This window comes from Ixodes scapularis, unplaced genomic scaffold (genome assembly GCF_016920785.2).
Source record: "Ixodes scapularis isolate PalLabHiFi unplaced genomic scaffold, ASM1692078v2 PGA_scaffold2__306_contigs__length_199485367, whole genome shotgun sequence".
Lineage (NCBI taxonomy): Eukaryota > Metazoa > Arthropoda > Arachnida > Ixodida > Ixodidae > Ixodes > Ixodes scapularis.
Window position 1 is genome coordinate 84,864,397 of NW_024609857.1, and position 19,722 is coordinate 84,884,118.

Consider the following 19,722-nt stretch of genomic DNA (forward strand, 5'->3'; position numbering starts at 1 on the left):
ACGTTACGTGTGACGTCATTATGGAAAACGTCCCATGATGCAACACGCGGGTCACGAAAGTCCCGCGCGTTGCATCGTGGGACGTTTCCCATAATGCAACGCGCGGGACCCTCGTGACGTCACTCGTGATTCTCGTGACGTCACACGTGAGACCCGCAACGCGCGGGTCTCACGAGTGAGACCCGAGCGTTGCATCATGGGAGGTTTCCCATAATGCAACGCGCGGTTATGCCGACGGCGACGGCCACGGCGACGTCGCTCAAACCGGAAACGGGCGCCTCATGCCTCGTTCACACTTAGGAACCGGCGGCCGGACCCGCGAGAATTCCGACGCCCGGCGACGAAAGCAGGCAGAATTTATGGCGGAGAGCAAGATCGCTCTGGGACCAATTTCGATCGCCGGAAAAAAGTTTTCTCGCGCCGGAAGTCAACCAGAACGCACGGGACAAGTGGGGCTTGCTGACGTCAAATCCCCGCTGACGAGCTGGCGACGATGGCGACGAGACGCGCGCGGGCAAGGAGGAGGTTTCGGAGCTCTCGTCAACTCTTGTGTGTTCGGGAAACTGCGAGACGCTTGCGCCGCGCACTCCGCAGACGGCAACAGATGTGAACGGTCCGATCTTTTTTCGGCGAGCGAATCCAGTCGGCGGCGAGTGCGTATTTCGCAAGTGTAAACGAGCCATAAAAGCTGCGCTCCAAAAAAAAAAAAGAAAAAAAAAAAGAAATCATTTAGCGATTTATATTTGTCCAACCGTAAGGAAGTGGGTCAGCTATGCACCGAGAAAGTGAGAGAGAGGAGACGAAAGAGTCCGAGGATTGCAGAACGCAGAGCTCCTATTGGAAAGACTAGTGGGTAGATCGGAAGCTATGCGGAGCGTGAGTTCGTCTGCTTCTTTTGCAAGGGCTCTGGTGACGTCAGTACGCCGGGCTCTTATTGGCTGATTGAAAAAAGGAAAATAGTGGGTAGACGTCAAGGCAAGCTGTCTCGAGGTCTACCCGCTATCTTTCATTCAGAGCCAATCAGAGCTCGGCGTTCTGACGTCACCACAACGCTTGCAAAAGGAGTAGACGAACTTGCGCTCCTTTGTATCCACTGCACTCGTGGAACGCGTTCGAAAACCAAAGCCAAACGCATTCTTTCTTCGTTCTAACGCGTTCGACGAGTGCAGTGGATACAAAGGCAGCTAGCTTTAGGTCTACCCACTAATCCCTCCAATCAGAGCTCGGCGTTCTGACGTCCCCGGCGCTCCCGTCTCCTCCTCTCCCTCACTTTTTGGCGCATAGTCGCTGAAAGAACGAGAACGGCAGGGCGTGTTTTCCGAACGCCCAACCTCCAGCGCGCGCTCTATGCCTTCCGCCGTGCTTTGACTGCGCGCGCCCTCGAGGTGCGCGGGACGTTGAAGCGTCGTCGAAGGTAAGAAGCTTGCACGGGAGGCGGGGCAATTGAAGCTCCACTCTGCCGTACTCGGGTTATTTGCAGCCGCGGTTTCCTGTCTTCGGAATTTATCTTAAATCAAATTCGAGAGCGTTTTTTCTTGGTTTTGGTGTTTCTATGTGCCAATCTTTCGTGCTACATAAAATAAGCTGGCGTACGTTTATCTCGATTGATGTTGAAAACAGAAGGGCGCAGGCATGGGATTCGTCAATGCCCCCAAAAAATGCGCGCAAACCAAATACCTAAAAAAAAAAAAAGTTCGGTAAATTGATAAGAAAAGAACACGAGACAACGGGCGGGCTTCTCAGAGAAAGAAGCAGCCTCGCAGACAGCTCAATGGGATGTGTTCGGGTTTAACGCACGACAAAGATGTCGATAAAGTTTTCTCTTGGCGAGGCTCGGATTTTTCTTGTTCGAAGGACAGCCTCAATTTGGGGTTTATCGGTTTTTCTCGATTTTGCTGAAACCGGGTCGGCGGTTGTTTTTCGAGGTTTATCGGTATTTATAGAAAACACGGAACCTTACAACTTACCGATCAGAAAGTCTCCGTCAGAGTTGTACATGGCCCTGCAGACGCACACACACACAAAAAAAAAAAAAAAAAAAAACAGCCTTGTAAGGACAACTGATGCCGTTATTTTTACAAAGATTCACAACTGGAACGTAAGGAAGGCCGGATTCCCAAAGGAATCCCCGACTTACTTGTCCTTCATGGACATGTTGCAGCAGTAGATGTGAACGGCCATTCCGTGACGTGTTTTCGGGTCTCCAGCGCCGCAGATGGTGTTCAGTCCCTGAAGGTCGACACGAAGATGTCAACTGGCATCAGCTTTCTTGTTTTGCTGATCTCATATACGAGACGTTTAATATTAATTCGAAGAAATTCGCTAAAAAACAAAGCCGTGAAAGGTACCTAGTACCGTCTGCGTAAGTTCGTCATACAGACAGAAACAATCGTCACGATAAATAGAATAATGAAATAATACTTATTATTTACTTTTTAATTAGTAAACTAAACATATGGTTCCAATTAAAAACCAGCTGAGTGTCACCGACCACTAAATTAATACATCTTAGAAAGACTTAAAAGCAAGTGAAAAGGGTACGCGAAAACGCGAATAATACGATTATCACACGCTTTTTCGCACCACATTTCCAGGCTTTCTTTTTTAATAAGTCTGTCTGGAATAAAATCGAACACCCCGTATATTTGGAGCGTTCTTCCCAGTCATAATTATCGCGTTGAAATTTTGCCTAACTTATGTTTTGATCTCATTAGATATTTTAGAGCTTAATAAAGGGGTCGATAATTCTCACGTCCACGAAGTCGACTTCGCCCTTCGTTTGGTCCGGAATGTCGAAAGGCATCCAGCGCATCTGCAATTAAAGAAACGTATTTTCAGATTTGCTATAGTTTCCCAATAATAATACGCTTCTGGACATTTAGATAGCTAAAAATATTTAATAAGCAGACTCAGTTTAATATGTACGAAAACAGCAAATTCTGGTATAGGGTAGCTCGAAATATAATAAAACAAAATGAAAAACCTGACACAACGGAGACATATGTTTATTATTTATGAATTTGTATCGACTGTATTTTCGGTTTATTCCATCTACCTTAATGTATGTCGTTAATGATGACGGTGATGATGGTGTCAAATCGGCAGATATAAAACCTTCAAAATATTTTTCAGTCACGATATGCGTTTGTCATATTGATTTTGGCAACAGGAACATGGCTGATAGCACACAATGCGTAGCATACACATCCAAAGGCTAAATTTCCTCCTGTCTTCGCCAACGAAGGTAGTTCATATGCTGTTTTATGGCCAGTCATTTGCTTTAAACATCGGCATTTACATTGTTGGCTAGTACACATCGCGACACTGTTAGCGCGAACACGACATCGGCGCATTTTCGCCCTGTGACTTGTAGATAGTACTAGCGAGCACGAAATTTTATCGCTTACATTATAGAACTAAATTAGTTTTTTCACGTAGCAATAATAACTTGAATGACATCCCTTGGTCTCAAAGAGAAAAATTGAAAAAAACCGGCGATCGCTTGTTCGCGCTAACAGTGTCGCGCTCTGTACATCTAAAAAAGTACTTGTAGTAAGGTACAAAGTAAATGAGAGGTCATGCACTTCAAGTAAAGTAGTAAGCACACCGGGCGCAATGTACTTGAAGTGAAATACTTCAAATACAATTCCATTTCAAGTACAAGTAGTTTTTAACACAATCTTCCATAATGCCCTTTCATTCCCCTATACAGTGTCTTTTTGTTTTTTCTAACTGGTATCCGAATATTGGATCAAGTCAAGTGGACAAAGACATATAGTTTTACTCTCACTGAAGAACTCTTTAACACAATGAACTCATAATTCACTTATTTGTATCAGCCTTATAGCCACCATTACTTCACTCAAAGAAATGACTGGATAATGTTTCGAAAGACGATAGCGCGTTTTCTCATAACACTACGCCATTTTTTTTTTTTTGGTTAGAGTGGATTTTATTTTATTGGGAAAGCCAAGTACACGAGCGCGTTGTCATTAAAAGAACTTAATTTTACCGAGACCAAATTTGGGGAATGTACTTCAAAGTCGGGAGTTAATTGTACTTTCCGCAAAAAGTACCCGAAAAAAAAAAAAAAAAGCTTTAAGTACATACAGAGAAAACGTACTTCAAGTATTACAAGTTTTCTAAACCTACTTGAAGTAGTACTTTAAGTACAATGTACTTAAAGTACTTTCTAACAGTGGGCATTTATCAGTTGCTCCAGTGCACGGAATGACGTGCAGTAGCGGGCTGTGGTTATACCTGGTTGGGGTTCGGGTGGTTGGCATTCCAGTCGGTGGTGGTGTTACTCGGGTACTTCGAAAATGGGGAATGCTGCACCGACGGACGAATTCTGTACAGCCAGCTGCGGAAAAGAAAGCAATCCACATGAGCCGCCGGCGCAGACTATCAGTATACATTTAGGAAATAACGCGTGTTTCTTCGAAGAAGAAACAACCAAAGCTACGATGCATGAGCACGGTTAGTGTAAAATCTTAGCCTCCGTTATATTGGAAAACCATAAAAAATAAAATAAAAAAAAAGTCAGAAAATAGAAAAAGAGACAGCTCAAAACAAAACATATCGAGACGATGCACAGCCAGAGGTCGGCATTTTAGGTCGCCCTCACTCACCCTCACCCTCACAGCCACACTCACCTAAGCCCCTCACTCACCCTCACCCTCACAGCTACATTCACCTTCAGCCCCTCACTCACCCTCACCCTCACAATCACCTTCAGCCCTTCACTCACCCTCACTAAACCTCACGGCCCTCACGCACTCACCGCCCTCACGGCCCTCACGCCCCTCACGGCCCTCACGCCCCTCACCGCCCTCACGCCCCTCACTCACTCATGGCCCTCACGACACTCACCGCCCTCACGACACTCACCGCCCTCACGGCCCTCACCGCCCTCACGGCCCTCACGCACTCATAGCCCTCACGCCACTCACCGCCCTCACGGCCCTCACCGCCCTCACGCACTCACAGCCCTCACGCCACTCACCGCCCTCACGGCCCTCACGGCCCTCACCGCCCTCACGCCACTCACCGCCCTCACGCCACTTACCGCCCTCACGCCCCTCACCGCCCATGCGGCCCTCACACGCCTCACGCCCCTCACGCACTCATGGCCCTCACGTCACTCAGGCCAGCTTCAGATGGGGCAATTTCGCCCAGAAACTTTACGTCGCAACACCAGCAACACGGGCCGCCCGCGATCACACGCAGCAACCAATTGCTGCAATTTGCCATCGTCATCATAACATTTTATTTTTCTTGCACTATTTAGACACAATTACGCGTTATGAACGTGTTTTTATGCATTTAAACCTCGTTAAGAATACTAATGCACCTTTCTGAAACAGTTTATTTCCAATAAAACGATCGATTTCAAACCAGAACCAAGTCATTCGGTGTCATCATCACCGGCACGAGTTATCGCGTGAAAATTTTGCGTCCCTGATCGGATGCAGCCGCTTCAAACGTACTCGAATTGCTCCGAGTTGCTTGCTTATTTCGAGCCGGACCCGATCTCAGCAATTCGTGTCGATCTAGGGAAAGCTAGAGAACAATTACCCACCATTACCACCAAAATTGCTGAGAAAGATGCTCGATCTGAAGGGGGCCTCACGCACTCACCGCCCTCATGGCCCTCACACACCTCATGCACTCACCGCCCTCACGGCCCTCACGGCCCTCACGCCTCTCATGCCACTCACTGCCCTCACGCACTCGTGGCCCTCACACCCCTCACGCATTCACCGCCCTCACACCACTCACGCACTCATGGCCCTCACGCCACTCACCGCCCTCACGCCCCTCACGCACTCATGGCCCTCACGGCCCTCACGGCCCTCACCGCCCTCACGGCCCTCACCGCCCTCAGGGCCCTCACGGCCCTCACGGCCCTCACAGCCCTCACTCACCCTCACACTCATGAATTTTCCTGGTTCAGAAACTCACTCACCCTCACCTCACCTGTGAAGATGAGGGTGAGTGAGGGTGAGTGAGGGCCCTCATGAGTGAGGTTTGCCGAGGTATGTGCACAGCTTACGCGTGTCGGGATATTGGATGCCATGGACGGCGAAAGGTGTTTCGGAAAATGTGTGTGTGGGGGGGGGGGGGGGGGGGGGGGGGGGGGCGGGCGTTGCAATGGCATGGCACTAAGTATCAAAATTTTCGTTAGGGTCTTTAGATTTCAGAGTGTTTCCAACTGCTCCGTCGGGGTTACGTGGTCTATGGGCCACTTTTTGCGAGGAGAGCATTGACCGTCTGCAAAGGACTCCGCCACACCGCCCACTTTCTTCCTCGTCACAACGCGCATTTGCGCCCACCCCGCCCACGAGGGGTCCGCCATTAAACAGCAAACGCTCTACACGGCTTTAATCTCTCTCTCTTTCTTAAATCTAGTCTCTCTAATGCTCAATTGCCGTCCCGCTCCTTTTTTTTTTTTTTTTTCACAGCTAGTGGATTTGGAAATTATTTTTCTTGCCACGAGGTGCAAGTCCTTCCCACAATTTGTTCCTGACTGAAGAGAACGTCAAGAACACAAGAAAATAGCATGAAAATGCGGTCCGTCTGTAGGTTTGTCTCCGTTTCTTGTCTTAGGGTAAACGTGAATGGCGCTACGCGAGAGCACGTCGCACCTTCTCTTGTTGGTTTCTCTCGGCGCCGTGAATGCGGTTCCCGAGAGCTGCTCGGCGTAGAGACCGTACGGGCATTCCTGAGGAGAATTCTGCAAGATGAAAATGGGCACGGTCTTTGTCACGCTGGCAGAGGTTACAAGCACAAACCTTTTCAATCTACTCTATAGCTTTAATATAGACATGTACATTTCATTACTATAGCGCTGACAACTTCGGAAACGCCGGGTTCATTACAATCACGCTAAATCTTGCCCCGCGATTCGTTCTTCGGCGTTCGTTTAATGCCGACCCCTATGACTGCGGAGCAGCGCTGATGCGGAGCGCGAGTTTGTCTGCTCATTGCGCAGGGGTTCCGGTGACGTCAGAACGCCGAGCTTTGATTGGCTCTCCCGGAGGGGTAGTGGGTAGACCTCAAAGCGAGCTGCCTCGTGGTCTACCCACTATCCTTCCAATCGGAGCCAATCAGAGCTAGGCATTCTGACGTCACCGGAACCCCTGCTCAAGAAGCTGGCGAACTTGCACTCCGCATAGGATGGTCGAAACGTACCTTACGTTTCTGAAGTTTTCAGTGACTACAAACAATATAATAAAATTAACTTAGCGTTTTGTGATTACTTCGTCTTGCATGGTTTACTGAAATTTCCTATTTATAACATGACTTGCATTCAGTACCGGGAAACGTTTTCAAACCCGTTTCCTTCGAGGAAACCACGTGCATGTTCGTCTTGCTCATTCGTGAAACAATTTGCTCACTTTAGCTATATACATGAAACGTTTGAACACTAAATGAACCAAACCGAACCCGAAAACTATAATTCAAATACCATCAGTCAAGTGTGGGGGCAGAACGGACTATATCTCTGAAAAAGTAAATAAAAGAAGTCGAGAGAAAGATGTGGAAGGAAATAATGCAGGAAAAATTAGCCCCTGAAAAGAATTTTTTTTAAACAGTTTGGTTGGGACACGCGCGTCAAGAAATAAATGTAACGCGAAAAAAAAATTTAGAGCAATTATGACGGCCAGAGATTTATTAGAAATTCTGCGCGCAAAGTCCATGACGTCACGGAATGGTCATTCGCTTACTGAGATGGTCATTAGGTCTTTCTACCTCAACGTGAAGGCAAAGCCGATCCACCTCTCCTCCACGCGCCTGAAATGCCGAGAGAGAAAACAAGTGGAAAGGAGGTGACTGCCGACTAAATCGCGCCTCGCGCTGTCAATAGTAGTTTTTTTTTTTTTTTTTTCGCAAATTTCTTTTTGACACGCGTGTCCCACGCTGCTTAAAAAAAGAAGAAAAAAATTCAGGGACTTTAATTTTCGGTTTTTGGTCAAAACTTTGTGGAAGCTTCCCTCTGACACTTCTGAAGTAAAGAACAGAAAACCGATTTCGCCTGCGTGTCGTAGTTGTGTAAAAAAAGATAAATATTGTCATTTCTGGCGCCCCTCAAGTCACTCCCAGTCTTCAGGATCACACCTGTTAATTCGGGGGTGCCGTGTAGGTTCCCGTGTGCTATCTCGGAGGACGCTTCCTCTCCCCCTCTCTGCTGACATTAGCAGGCGTTATGCTGCAGCTTCGAGCCGAGCGAGGTCACGTAATCTTCTCCCCGTAGTTCCTTCGGCTGCCTCTCCTCCTCCTCCTCAAGAGCTGCGCTCTAATTTCGCGTTACAGAGATTTGTAAACCTCTCTTTTTTATTAACAAAAGGCACTATATAGTTTTTTTTTATTGTTGAAGAATGGCCCGTGGGTAAAATCTTCTGTGGGTAAAAACGTCTGCTGCTGTTATGACTTTTCTCTTCGTCTTTTTTTTTAATTTATGGATGAACAAAAATAATTATTACATTTAGAAAATTCCAGGCGAGAAAAAAAGGCGGTCAAAACACGGACAACTTTTTTGTTGACGTTTATCCGTGCTGTAAAAATGAAAGAGCGTACCTGTCCTTCAGGTAGTGATCCTGGACAGCGAGGATCTTCAGAGGCAAACTCATTGCCGAATCCGGTGAGATACTGGAAAGAAACAAACAAAAGTGTACACGTAAGCATAGAGATATAAATCTTCGTTTCCTGGAAAGAACGCTCGAGTTCAATAGGCTTATACTTCAGCAGTAATTGAATTGCAACGATAGAATTCCTGTATTATAATTTTTTTTTCTGGGGAATTCGTAATTGTAATTAGTGACACACTAAATTTTTTTATTATACTTAAAGGCCGACGTACAACCTCGGTTTTCTGCAGGGAAGATAATCCTCTTAGCGGTCCCCTCTCCTAAGCAGCGAGGGGAGCCAAGTTGGTGCAAGGTAAAAAGTGCAGAGGATACAGGAAACGAGGAGGCGGGCAAGAGTGAAAAGCACGGTACACTTTAAATGTGTCAGTCAACTTGTCTCAGGACTAACAACCCAAGGCTGCTACAGTAACACCCTTGGTTTGTTAGCTAACACTCTAAAAATACATGGGTGCTGGCGATTTCAGCATACATCCTAGAGTTGTGTTTTCACGAGCAAGAAATTTACAGGCGACACGCACAGCGTATACGCACATAGCTGTTGACTGCTTCAACGCCTCATATACCCGACGATTGGAAGATACCCGTTATCAGCTGTGAGCGCCTTCGCAATTACGAAGGCTACAAGTACGTTGCTTTGTTCTCGTCCATATTTTGCGTAAAACATAACAAGTGGAAGTTCAAGAAACGTATTTTTAAATAAAGAAAACGTCGTTGCGGGCAATAGTTATTGGATGCAGCCTCTAAAACAACCACCGTTAAAGCTGTCCCGTACAGCAACCGCAACACCATTTTCCACGACCTTTCTACTCTCGTCAAAAATGAAAGTTTTACCAAACAACAATATGCCCGACTAAAAAGGGTGTAAAAATTCTTCACTGCTCTGACTAAAAATAATTGTAGTAATTTATTCACTTTTAGCCTCATTAATTGCAAAATTTAAATTACAAGTACAGGTGTCTTTTTCGTGATTTTGTCATGCTGGCGCTTCTTTCTACGGGGTCACTGAGAGGCAGGCATAAATCGAGTGCCTGCCTTATTAAATCATTGCCCTATCGGCCAACTCACGGCCCAGGAGACCTGAAAGCAACACCCTCCAAGGCGCCGTCCGCGGACGCGCTGCAGATAAACAAACACAGAGGGGAACGGAAAATTTCCAGCATAAAGCGAGAGTGCTTTCTATTGTCAGGAGAGACAACCAAGAATTGCACTTAAATCTGATTGTGATCTGTTCACTGAATATCCCATGAAGGGTTCTGCCAGCAATTTTCAGAAAAAGGAATGAATGTTTCCATCAGATTCTTTCAGTGCCTACTGACGCTAATAGATAACTTTTACTTTGATCTGTCGCGATAAAAAAAATACTAACAACTAATCTTGATGGTGTTGCCGAATAGTAAACCGATTCGTTTCGTTCTTAAAAACTCAGTTCCCATATCCTGTTATTAATAAAGTAGATGAAGCAAAGGCCAAAATGTGACGAATGCAAAACGTTGTACAATGGACCCTCAATAGCCAGAAGGAATGGACAATTACTTCTCAGTGCAGAAAAATGCTCTAAAAGGAAAATAATTGCGAAATACTTGCTCTACTTTATGAAATTATAGTATGCTTGTAATTAACTACGTTTAGAGCAAAGTAATTTTAATTCTAATTAAATTACATTTCTGAACTGCACGGAAATCACATATCCATACATCAACAAATCAGTTAAGTAACGGGTAAAGAGGAGATGAACTTGTCGTATACTCCTGGTGAAAATTGATCGAAGTAATCTAACGATAGCACGTTGGCCCCGGATGCCTTGTTTTTCTCCCTGAGGGGACTAAAATGATCTTCAACCCAACATCATATGTGCTGTGGACAAAAACTACAGTCAGTGACGTGAAGAGTTTAAGAGAAGGTCCCCCCTCCCATCTTTCCCCTTAAGCGGAACGAACGCTGGGGAGGAGGTCGCCTCCTCCTGCGTTAGTTCTGCTAAAATAGAAAGTGTTGGTACTAAATAGCAGGCTAACTGTTCGAAGGTCAGTGCAGAAATAATTATGCCATTTTCAAGCAGTGTGCAGCCGCTGCAGCTAGCCGATCGCTTCTTGATAAGCCTGATGAACGACGCACATAGTAAAACTACTTGACGACCACGGCTTTTGCTCGAACATCGGTGCAACCCCCAGAGAAATAAGTATCATGAAAGCAAATTACCATAGATAGAAAATGCATTAAAATAATATTAAAAAGTGCGAAGCATTGCACCAGCGTCACCAGCGTTGAGTTGAACATTTCGGCTTTTACTTCCTCTCTTACTTTCTTCTTATTTTTTTCTTTTACAAAATCTCTTTATTTTCAAAAAAAAAAAAAAAGAAAAGAAAAGTTGTTTTGTGCGATTAACTGGTTATATGCCAGTTCTGTGCTGCCACTAAATCATGGTGTGAGCAGTGGCTTGTTTTAATTTCTGCTCGTATTCGGCATACAAAATTCGCTTAATTATTTAGGAAAACAAAAATAACAAGGAGCGTGCGAATGGCGATGGTGTGGACTTCCTCAAAGACAATGTGAGTTAACTTCCTAAGACGAAGCATCCTTTTAAAAAAATTGTAAGCTTAAAAAAAAAAAAAAAAAAAAAATATATATATATATATATATTCTCCACTTCTTTCGGCGAAAATCATCCAGCAATGATGATTTTCGCCTAAAAGATGATGAGTTCTTAATTGAATCGTGTTTTTCGACACAATTTATTCAGAGCGAATCATTAATTGTACATTATAGTCTGTGCGTGCGTGCATTGAGCAATGAGCATGTTATGTCTAAAAAGAGATTTCATGACAAAAGAGAAGACTTTCCATTCTAGCAAAATTGATTTTTGTTTTGTTGTACACATTATATATATACTTTTAAAATTCTCTTTGAAGACAATATTGAATCCATGAAAATAGCGTCCTTCGTAGGTTTGGTGGGTGGATATAAGCTCGAAATTTCTCTCCATATCATCAACCACCCCAGAAATTATCGTGAACTCAAGAATTGTCCAAGGATGAAGTCTCCAGCAATCTTCAGCTATTACCAGTCGTTCTAAAAAGAAAGAAAGAAAGAAAGCTTCCATTGGAGTTCTGGAAAAAATATATAATCTCCAAAACATGTCTTTAAACTTGAAGCCCCCCCCCCCCCCCCCCCCCCCCCCACCGTCCCTTACTGTACCTTAAAAAAAAAAAAAAAAAAAAAAAAAAATTCGCCTCAATTGCAAATAAAGCACAAAAGGGAGCAGCACATTCTGGATACTTTTGATTATCTATTCAGCTTATCTCTATACTCTCCGAGCGTTAGCGCAATATGAATAATATAATAATATCAATATTTTCTTATGGCTGGTAAATTGGTATTTAAAGACCCTGCTCTCAAAGTTGCGTGTTGTCGAATAAGTAAAGTTCTCAAAATACTGCATCCGTCGCAGCCGGCAAGAGTATAAATGAATACTGCGAATATGGATGATGTTATAGAAGTGGCGAAGTAAACTTCCCTGACTGACGGACGATGCTCGAATAATTCGATTCTAGCTGTAATTTTAGTAGTATTTCCTCGCACAAAACACTTCTCAGCATCAGACGGAAGGTGCCAGACAAAACGTATGCAAGTGAGTTGACACTCCTATGCATAATCCAAAAAAAAAAAAAAAAAAAAAAAAAGCCTTGCTGAACAAGTTTGTTGATAAAACGCGGCCGGGCCGCGTTATATAACAAGTGGACGTCCTTGAAAATATGCCCGGAGCATCAGGAAAAGATTGCCGAATTCCTGTTCGACGTGTCCTCTCTTGTTTATACTATATCACTTTCTGAGAACCGCAATGTCGCGGCGCTTCGTTCGATAAAAATAAAGCCGAAAAAGATGGCGGCTCTGGGCGTCAAATGTCGTCTGCCACGGCTGCAGACAACCGATGTGTAACGATCAGACGATGCGGCTGTCTGCTAGTTTCAATGTCAGAGACTGTTATGCCGATTCCGCAGCATATGATATTTCATTCTCATACAACCGGAACGACTAGTGTATTGTTTCCTACAAAGCTTTTTTTATATTTCGTTCAACGTTGGTTCCCAGAAACAAAAGAGAGAAAAGGAAAATATAGCAGACGAATTACTGAAGCCTTAGAACAAGCATTACCAAACGGTTCGCTATCAAATTTTTGTTTGGAAAATTGTATCATTATGTGTATGAAACGACATAAGCCGATAGTGCGAGAAAAATCGCTCTTTAATGTGTCCTCTGTCGACATACGCGCGTTTTGAACCATAGTTTTGCAGTGCTACAACAACAACAACAACAACAACAACAATAATAATAATAATAATAATAATCAATTTAGTGATTGTTAATTAAACAAAATGACTCATACAACGTGGACAGTTTTCGCCCAGTTTAAATTTTTACAGTGCAAAAATGTTAACTATTTCAAGCCCGAAATTCTACCATACACATTCCAAATTCCACATCCGTGGAATTTACTGCACCTCAGTAAAAGCTTGCAACAAGCAGTTTCGGAATCGTTTTCGAGCGCTATTCAAACTTACGTGGAGTTCGTCCTTCTTGGACATTTTCTCCTGCGTCCGAGACGTTGATGAGTCGAATGCGGAAAGCGGTCAGCTCTAGTATTGACTTTCTAGTCTTGATTGCGGGCGCAGGCGACTTCTCTTATCTGGCATAATCTTTCGGGGTTAGCCTCAAGTTTCATTCTGTCTCGAGAAGCGATCCCGTCAAGCAAGCGGCCGAGTGTGCCTAGGTGTAAGAGTGCTTTCAAATATTGGATGGGATTCACGTGGTTTATGGGCCGCCCGCCTTTGCAATATAAGCTGCAAGGAGGAGACCGAACCCCAACCCAAACGTCATCGGGCTTTGCAGCGCCTTGCGCGCAAACTCACGCATTCGCACGAGCAACCAATTTGCGCGGGAGGCAAACGCTGTTCATGGTTTAAGTTGCTCTCTCTCTGTCTCTTAGATCTAGGCTCCCTGAAGCGGCCGGACGCAGCCTGGCGCCCTCAGACGAGCGCGAAACGATATCACGTGAACAAACATGGCACCCACGAAAAACATCACGTGATCAAGTATGGCGTCCGCCAGGCATCTCCGTACGAGGACATGCTAATCGGGTCTTGGATGACATTCTCATGTTCAAACGGTAAGACGACACCAAATACATTCGTCGATTTCTGGTGTAGCCGCGTATAAGGAAGCTTCCACGCTCCCTCGCGCCACTTTAGGTCTTGTTCTTCGAGATAATAGCGACGCTCGGAATATTTTCGTGTCGTCGCTGCGTAACCAAGCTTGAGCCCGTTCGTCGGCCGAGGCTACTCTTTCTTTTCTTCTTTTTTCACCGAATATTTGCGGAGTTCCCGGCGTGTCATTGCTGACCCAGTTTTCGCTTTGACGCTCCGAGAATAGTTTTGCCTAATTGGGCTGTCGTTTAATATGTTGCGTTCTCTACTAAGAGTAAGCCCCTGCCGCAGTTCGAGGGGAGCAGCTGCTTTTGGTAACGTAGCAGAGCGAGCTGAGCTCGGTTGGCGCGCTTTCAAGTAAACAAAACCGATATGTTTGTGCTTCTTAAAGTGTCTCACCGAAGCTGTGACACATCCCCGGTGAGCTCATCTTCACAACTAATTTTCCGGGCGCGGGATCCCTAATCGAAGCGAGATAGCACCCCAAAATAAACTGTTTAAAACTGAGTTGCCCGTTTTGTTTAAACAGTTTTTTTTTGTATGTGTGTTTCTGGGCGGTGCCACAAGAAGAAGAGTAAGAAAAGGATATCGCACATTTAAGGCTTTCCGCTCGTTCGGTTTGGCTTGAAACTTTTTTAACTCTCAAACTTTCTATCGCATGTCAGTGTGGCCTTGCGATGTTGCCTATATAACCTAGCGTGAGAAAAGACATAATTGAACACGAATTACTAGTCACATTACGTGGACAGGAGCCTGCAAATAATCTTTAATTTTTTTTATTAAGGTTATAAATATTTAAAATTTTTAAAGCCCTGTATGGTGCATGGGATGAAGTATACTGCTAAGAGCTACACATTTTCCGCATTCTTTTGGGTGTTATTGATGTTCCCGAAGTTGTACTTAGCTCACAGATGTCGCACATGTGAGCTTGCTTTTGTTTGTGTACTGACTTGCGGACGTATCTGATGATATGTGCTGTTGCTAGTTTTTAGAACACCTCTCACATCACAACACGACAAGAAAGAAAAGAAGATAAGGCAGACAGTTCCATCGTATACACAACAAAAAATTCTCTATGAGATAACCGTTATCTGCCTGATTTTTCTGGCTCACGAGATCACAAAACAACAATAAGCTTCAAGCTGCCAAGTTTCTGCTATGTGAAGGCACCTCTCCCAGTGCATTTACTCTTACAAAAAAAAAAAAAAAAAGAAATAAACGCTGTCTCGGGAAGTGGTGTTGAGTTGGCATTCTTACTGCGCTTCTGCCGAGAGTTTTACGAGGAGTCCGACAGCTGCACTGTTAACAAATATCGGGTGATTCGAGGTGTTCTTGTGACCTTCACGTAACCTGCCTCATAAAATTGTGCAGAAGGTCTGACCTAGGCATGTAGTAGTCAGGTGCGGGGTGTGCTGTATTTATAGTTTATGCATTACTCTACTCTATATCTATAAATATGATTTGGAAAGTCAAAACTCGTAAGAAACTGGCAGCGTGGGATCGGAATGTTAGCAGATGTGAGACATCATGCCTTGGTGTGAAGTTGCTTGCGGCAGTCAATCTACAATATAATATTGAAATCCTTTGTTGCCTTTTATTTATCCTCATGCATTTGTGCAGTCTCTGTTGTCCTGTAGCCGGTCACTAAAATTGAGGATGCTACAGCTTTGCGCATAACATTGATAGCGAGATTGACATCTTTTAATATTACTTTTTTTGTTCAATGTTGTGTTGTTCCCCTTTGGCTCAGAGACATTATGGTACTCTGGACATGTAGGGTAAATTTGGTCGTGCTATAGAACTATATTTTTCATTGTTACTTACTGAGATACATCCATTTCCTTGGTTCTATTTGGATTAAAAAGATTGGTAGATTTTTTTTCAATAATGCTCAATGCAGGGGACTATTATTGACACCGGCAAAACAATTTTACAACCTAGTTTCCTAGCTATCTGTTTTGGCTGCCAAACGCTGAGAAATTTTGGAATGATCATCATAGAAATGGCTGTGCCTACCCTCACATCTTTGTGCTTTGGCGCGGAGCTACGACAGCACTAAGTGACTGAGATACAAGGGTCTCATCAAAGGTATGCGAGTGCGTGTGACAAAAGACTTTTTAGCAGGAAAGATGGCATTGTTTTCCTTCTTGCTGGCAAGCATTCTTTTTTGGCATAAATGACACTAGCATCCACAATGTCATTTCTTGTTTTGACAATATTAGGCTTGTGTCGACTTCGGGTCATAGAAAAATGTGGTCATTTTCTTTTACACTTCGATCTAGGTTACGTCATGTTCTCAGACTTCTTCATTTTATTGCCACTGTTAGTGTCACATTCTCATGAAGTTTAAGCTTTCTGCGATGCATAGTTCATTTACGTGGGTCGAAAAACAAGATTTTCTTTCCTAACAAACACTCGTTATATCAGGTATAAGATATTTGACCTCTTCTGCGTGCCTGATTCGAAACATTTCAATACCAAGAAAGCAAAGAATTTTAGTCAATTCAAGTTTGTTGTGTGCAGGGGCGGACGCAGGTATTTCCAGAGGGGTGGTCAGGTGTCGGTCAGCATATCATATACTTGCACTCCCCCCGTTTCCACGCCCTAAATTTTTACACATGCAGAATTCAAGAGGGGGGGGGGGTCAGGACATCTGGACCTTCCCTCTGAATCTGCCACGGTTTGTGTGGAGGCTTAGGACAGCGGAAAGTTATTCTGCCCTGGAAACGGCACTTGGTAACCCCTCTGAAGACGGCCAGTTTAGCCAGTGCGGTACGACCGTGTTTCGCTCCTTTAGATCTTGCTTATACAGGCGTATCTCATGAATATAGACCGGGGATGAACTGAGTAAATATATGCGCTTTTGTCTCGTTATAATTGACGACTCACATTATGTAAACATTCATTGGGGAGTGGTATTTTCACTATTAATTGAGACCTCACAGTGTAGACATTAAACTTAAACAGGAAAGAAAAGATAAACCCTTTTCTATTTAACCTAATTTCAACAACCATCTTCTTCATACTGTAGCATTGAGAAAGTGGAATTTGTTAACTCTTTCCTGACCGCACCCTTAGGCTATCGGTCACTGGTGATCAATGGTTTTCAAGCGCCATCGAGAAATTAAATTTAGTGCGAAGAATTATGTTCCACAATATCAAAGATAGCCTAAGAACTCTACTCTACTTTTGGTTTCAACGTAAGCTTGAGGTTTATCACAAGCTGGTGGGTTGTCGAAAATAGTCCTGGGGAGCAATGGTTGCACTTGTCTAACATGACTAACTCCTTGTGCCAGTCTTTGTAACAAAAATGGCATTATTTACATAATTCAACTATATTGTAGCACATTTTTAGACCTCAAAAGCTCTGGGCACACTTTGAATTATGTTATAGGCGTCACTTAACTAGGGTGACCATATTTACCACGGTAGAAAACGGGACATTCCAGCGGAGAGGGGTGGGGGGGGTGCTGTTTTAAAGATTGAGATTGGGAGAAAAACTTTAATGAAATAACTGCTCTCATTTCAAAACGTTACCATATTGCACTAAATGCAAAAATGTTCCAAAAGCCGGGCCGCACTGATGATGTCTCCCATATAGGAGACGAAACGTCTGATAAATGTTGATATTGTTATGCAAGTCGGAGGTATTTGTTTTTAATCATATTGCACTAAGCCCTAGGGCCTAGGGAACAGTCCCACTCAAGGTTCAGTTGCATGCACTCATTTCGAAGGTCCTGCTTCGGGTCCTTCGTTGGTGTGGGCGTATTTTGCCTACGACTGAAGTTTCCTAAGCGGGACTTTAATCCTGCAAGACTCGGCTGTAAAAGTCTGCGCCCTTATATAGAAAAAAAAAAAGAATCATGTCCCGAAAACGGGGCATGATTCTTTATTAGGACAAAAAGACAGGACGGCAGAAGCGGACCTCAAAAACGGGACTGACCCGGCCAAAACGGGACGTCTGGTCACCCTACACTTAACAGATGTTTGTAGGTAAGTATCACTGTAATGTTCAATACTGTCGTGAGCCGGCACACGCTTTTTATCTTCCCAACAAGGCAGACAAAAATGCTAAATATGAAGGAACTGCAATCAAGGATATGACAAGACCAGCTTAGGACACAAAGAAAGCATTCTGCTGGGGATGTGAGGTGAACCATCTGTGTTTCACCAATATAAGCATTTCTTCATTGAAAAGCACACGTCTTATGAAGGTTAACTCTTCGACGAACCAAAAATAGACGTCAATTAGAGCAGGCATGTAGCCGGGGGGGGGGGGGGGGGGGGGAGAGGGAGAGGGAGGGAGGGAGGGAGGGAGGGCAGGGGAAGGCAGGCATGGGGCATGGGGCCCGGGCCCTCCCGAAATCTTCCATTTTGCTGGGGCCTTCTCTCCCCCCTCCCCCTCATAAAGCATTTTGCCATGCACGCCCCCCCCACCCCCCCCCTCAAAACAAAATCCTGGCTACGTGCCTGAATCAGAGTGGACTAACTTTCTGAAGTAATGGCTGTGGGTGTGGGGCACATTTTGTATATTCTGAATTTTTCTTATTTGTCGTTTAATTTGACATAGCTGTAGAAGTTTCGGCGTTCATATGCCTTCCGCACATACATTGCATTTTCAAAAAATAAAATTTTCACATCCTTTTTCACATTGTACCAACCTCTGTTTCTTTTGAAAGAACAACTAATTGCCCACATTTTGATATGTTATATTGATCCATACACAAGTTAGTTAGGAAAATAAAAGCGTTTGCACGGATCCCTCGAAAATTGCTACTTTTCCGTGGTCAGGACAGAGTTAGTAGGAGCTTGAAGAAGCATAATAGCAGCCTATACGAATGGTGTTGTAGTCTATTAGAGAGGCGTTGTAAGGATGTTGTTGTAGCTTTCCCAAGAACACTGAGAGATTGAGGTGCTCCGTTAGATATCTCATGGTCGTTTTATTTGAATAATCTGCAGCATGAGGTATACTATTTATAAATAAAGAGAACATGTTTCCTGGCTTGTTCGGCTTGTCGGAGGACTGACCTTAGCGGTGTCGGCCTCCGCAAATCGACAGCGTAATTGTTACCATCTCAAAAAAGAAGGGCTGCCACTTGCAACAAGCGTAGCCTGGTGGGCGGGCTCCATCTCTGGGTGTTGAAATTGGGAGGCAGTGGAGCATGCCCGCTTCCCGGCACTGCCCAGCCGACCGCGTAATGCAGTCTGCTCAGACGTCAAGGGTGCCTGTCGTCTCCATCGTCTCCGGACCGGTCAGGTACGGTATCCGGGCCGTATCTTCGGCGGTGTGGGGTCGCTTGGCTTCTTTAATATTGTGGATAATTTGCCATGTTACCTTGGACTTCCGCTTCTACATTTAAGAGGCTTTGATCCACGCACATTCCTATTATGATGTGCGTTAGGCCACTACGCATTTTGTCGTCTTCGTTGCATTGTTTCCTGTCAGCTGGATTTTATGTTATGCGACGGGAATGGGGTTACCCTACATTTTTGCATCTGCCCGTCTGGCGCCACGTGCATCGTTGGGAATACCAAGGCCTCCTTTCTGTCCCTCGCAACACCATGTTTGCTGGTTGCTTGTGCGTTTGAACGATACATTTTATCCTTTCATCTGTTTGTAATGCAGTTTTTAAAGGGGCCGTAAATTTTTTTTCTCACTTTGGCCATACGAGTGCGGCTAAACTCTTCTTGTTTTTAAAGCAAGTGAAAGGATACCTATTTCTATATTGACATGCTGGCTTTCATAAAGAAAGGGAGCAGGATTGCTTGTCATTTTCCTTCGCACTTGCATTTCTTTGAAATGAATCAACAGTTAAATGCGACACAGCTAGGGGCATTCACAAAGTTTTTTTAAGGATTTGGGCTCCAGACAT

At 44.4% G+C, this 19,722-nt stretch overlaps 2 protein-coding genes across 3 annotated transcripts in view; one reads left to right on the forward strand and one right to left on the reverse strand.

The window, feature by feature from the left end:
• The window catches only part of LOC8024919 (homogentisate 1,2-dioxygenase), a 38,716-nt gene extending 25,295 nt beyond the window's left edge, over nt 1–13,421 (reverse strand). The window contains exons 1-7 of the mRNA XM_029966939.4: nt 13,208–13,421; nt 8,581–8,652; nt 6,648–6,736; nt 4,261–4,363; nt 2,753–2,812; nt 2,138–2,229; nt 1,968–2,002 (exon numbers count right to left, since the gene is read on the reverse strand). Of these exons, the coding sequence (XP_029822799.3) occupies nt 1,968–2,002; nt 2,138–2,229; nt 2,753–2,812; nt 4,261–4,363; nt 6,648–6,736; nt 8,581–8,652; nt 13,208–13,231 (475 nt within the window). The 5' untranslated portion in view covers nt 13,232–13,421. The remainder of the gene's footprint in view (nt 1–1,967; nt 2,003–2,137; nt 2,230–2,752; nt 2,813–4,260; nt 4,364–6,647; nt 6,737–8,580; nt 8,653–13,207) is intronic.
• Nucleotides 1–19,722, forward strand: part of LOC8026620 (mitogen-activated protein kinase kinase kinase 15) — a 468,648-nt gene that overhangs the window by 25,762 nt on the left and 423,164 nt on the right. For both annotated transcript variants that reach the window (XM_042291939.1, XM_042291940.1), the window contains exon 2: nt 13,633–13,812. In XM_042291939.1, coding sequence (XP_042147873.1) covers nt 13,633–13,812 — 180 coding nt within the window. The remainder of the gene's footprint in view (nt 1–13,632; nt 13,813–19,722) is intronic.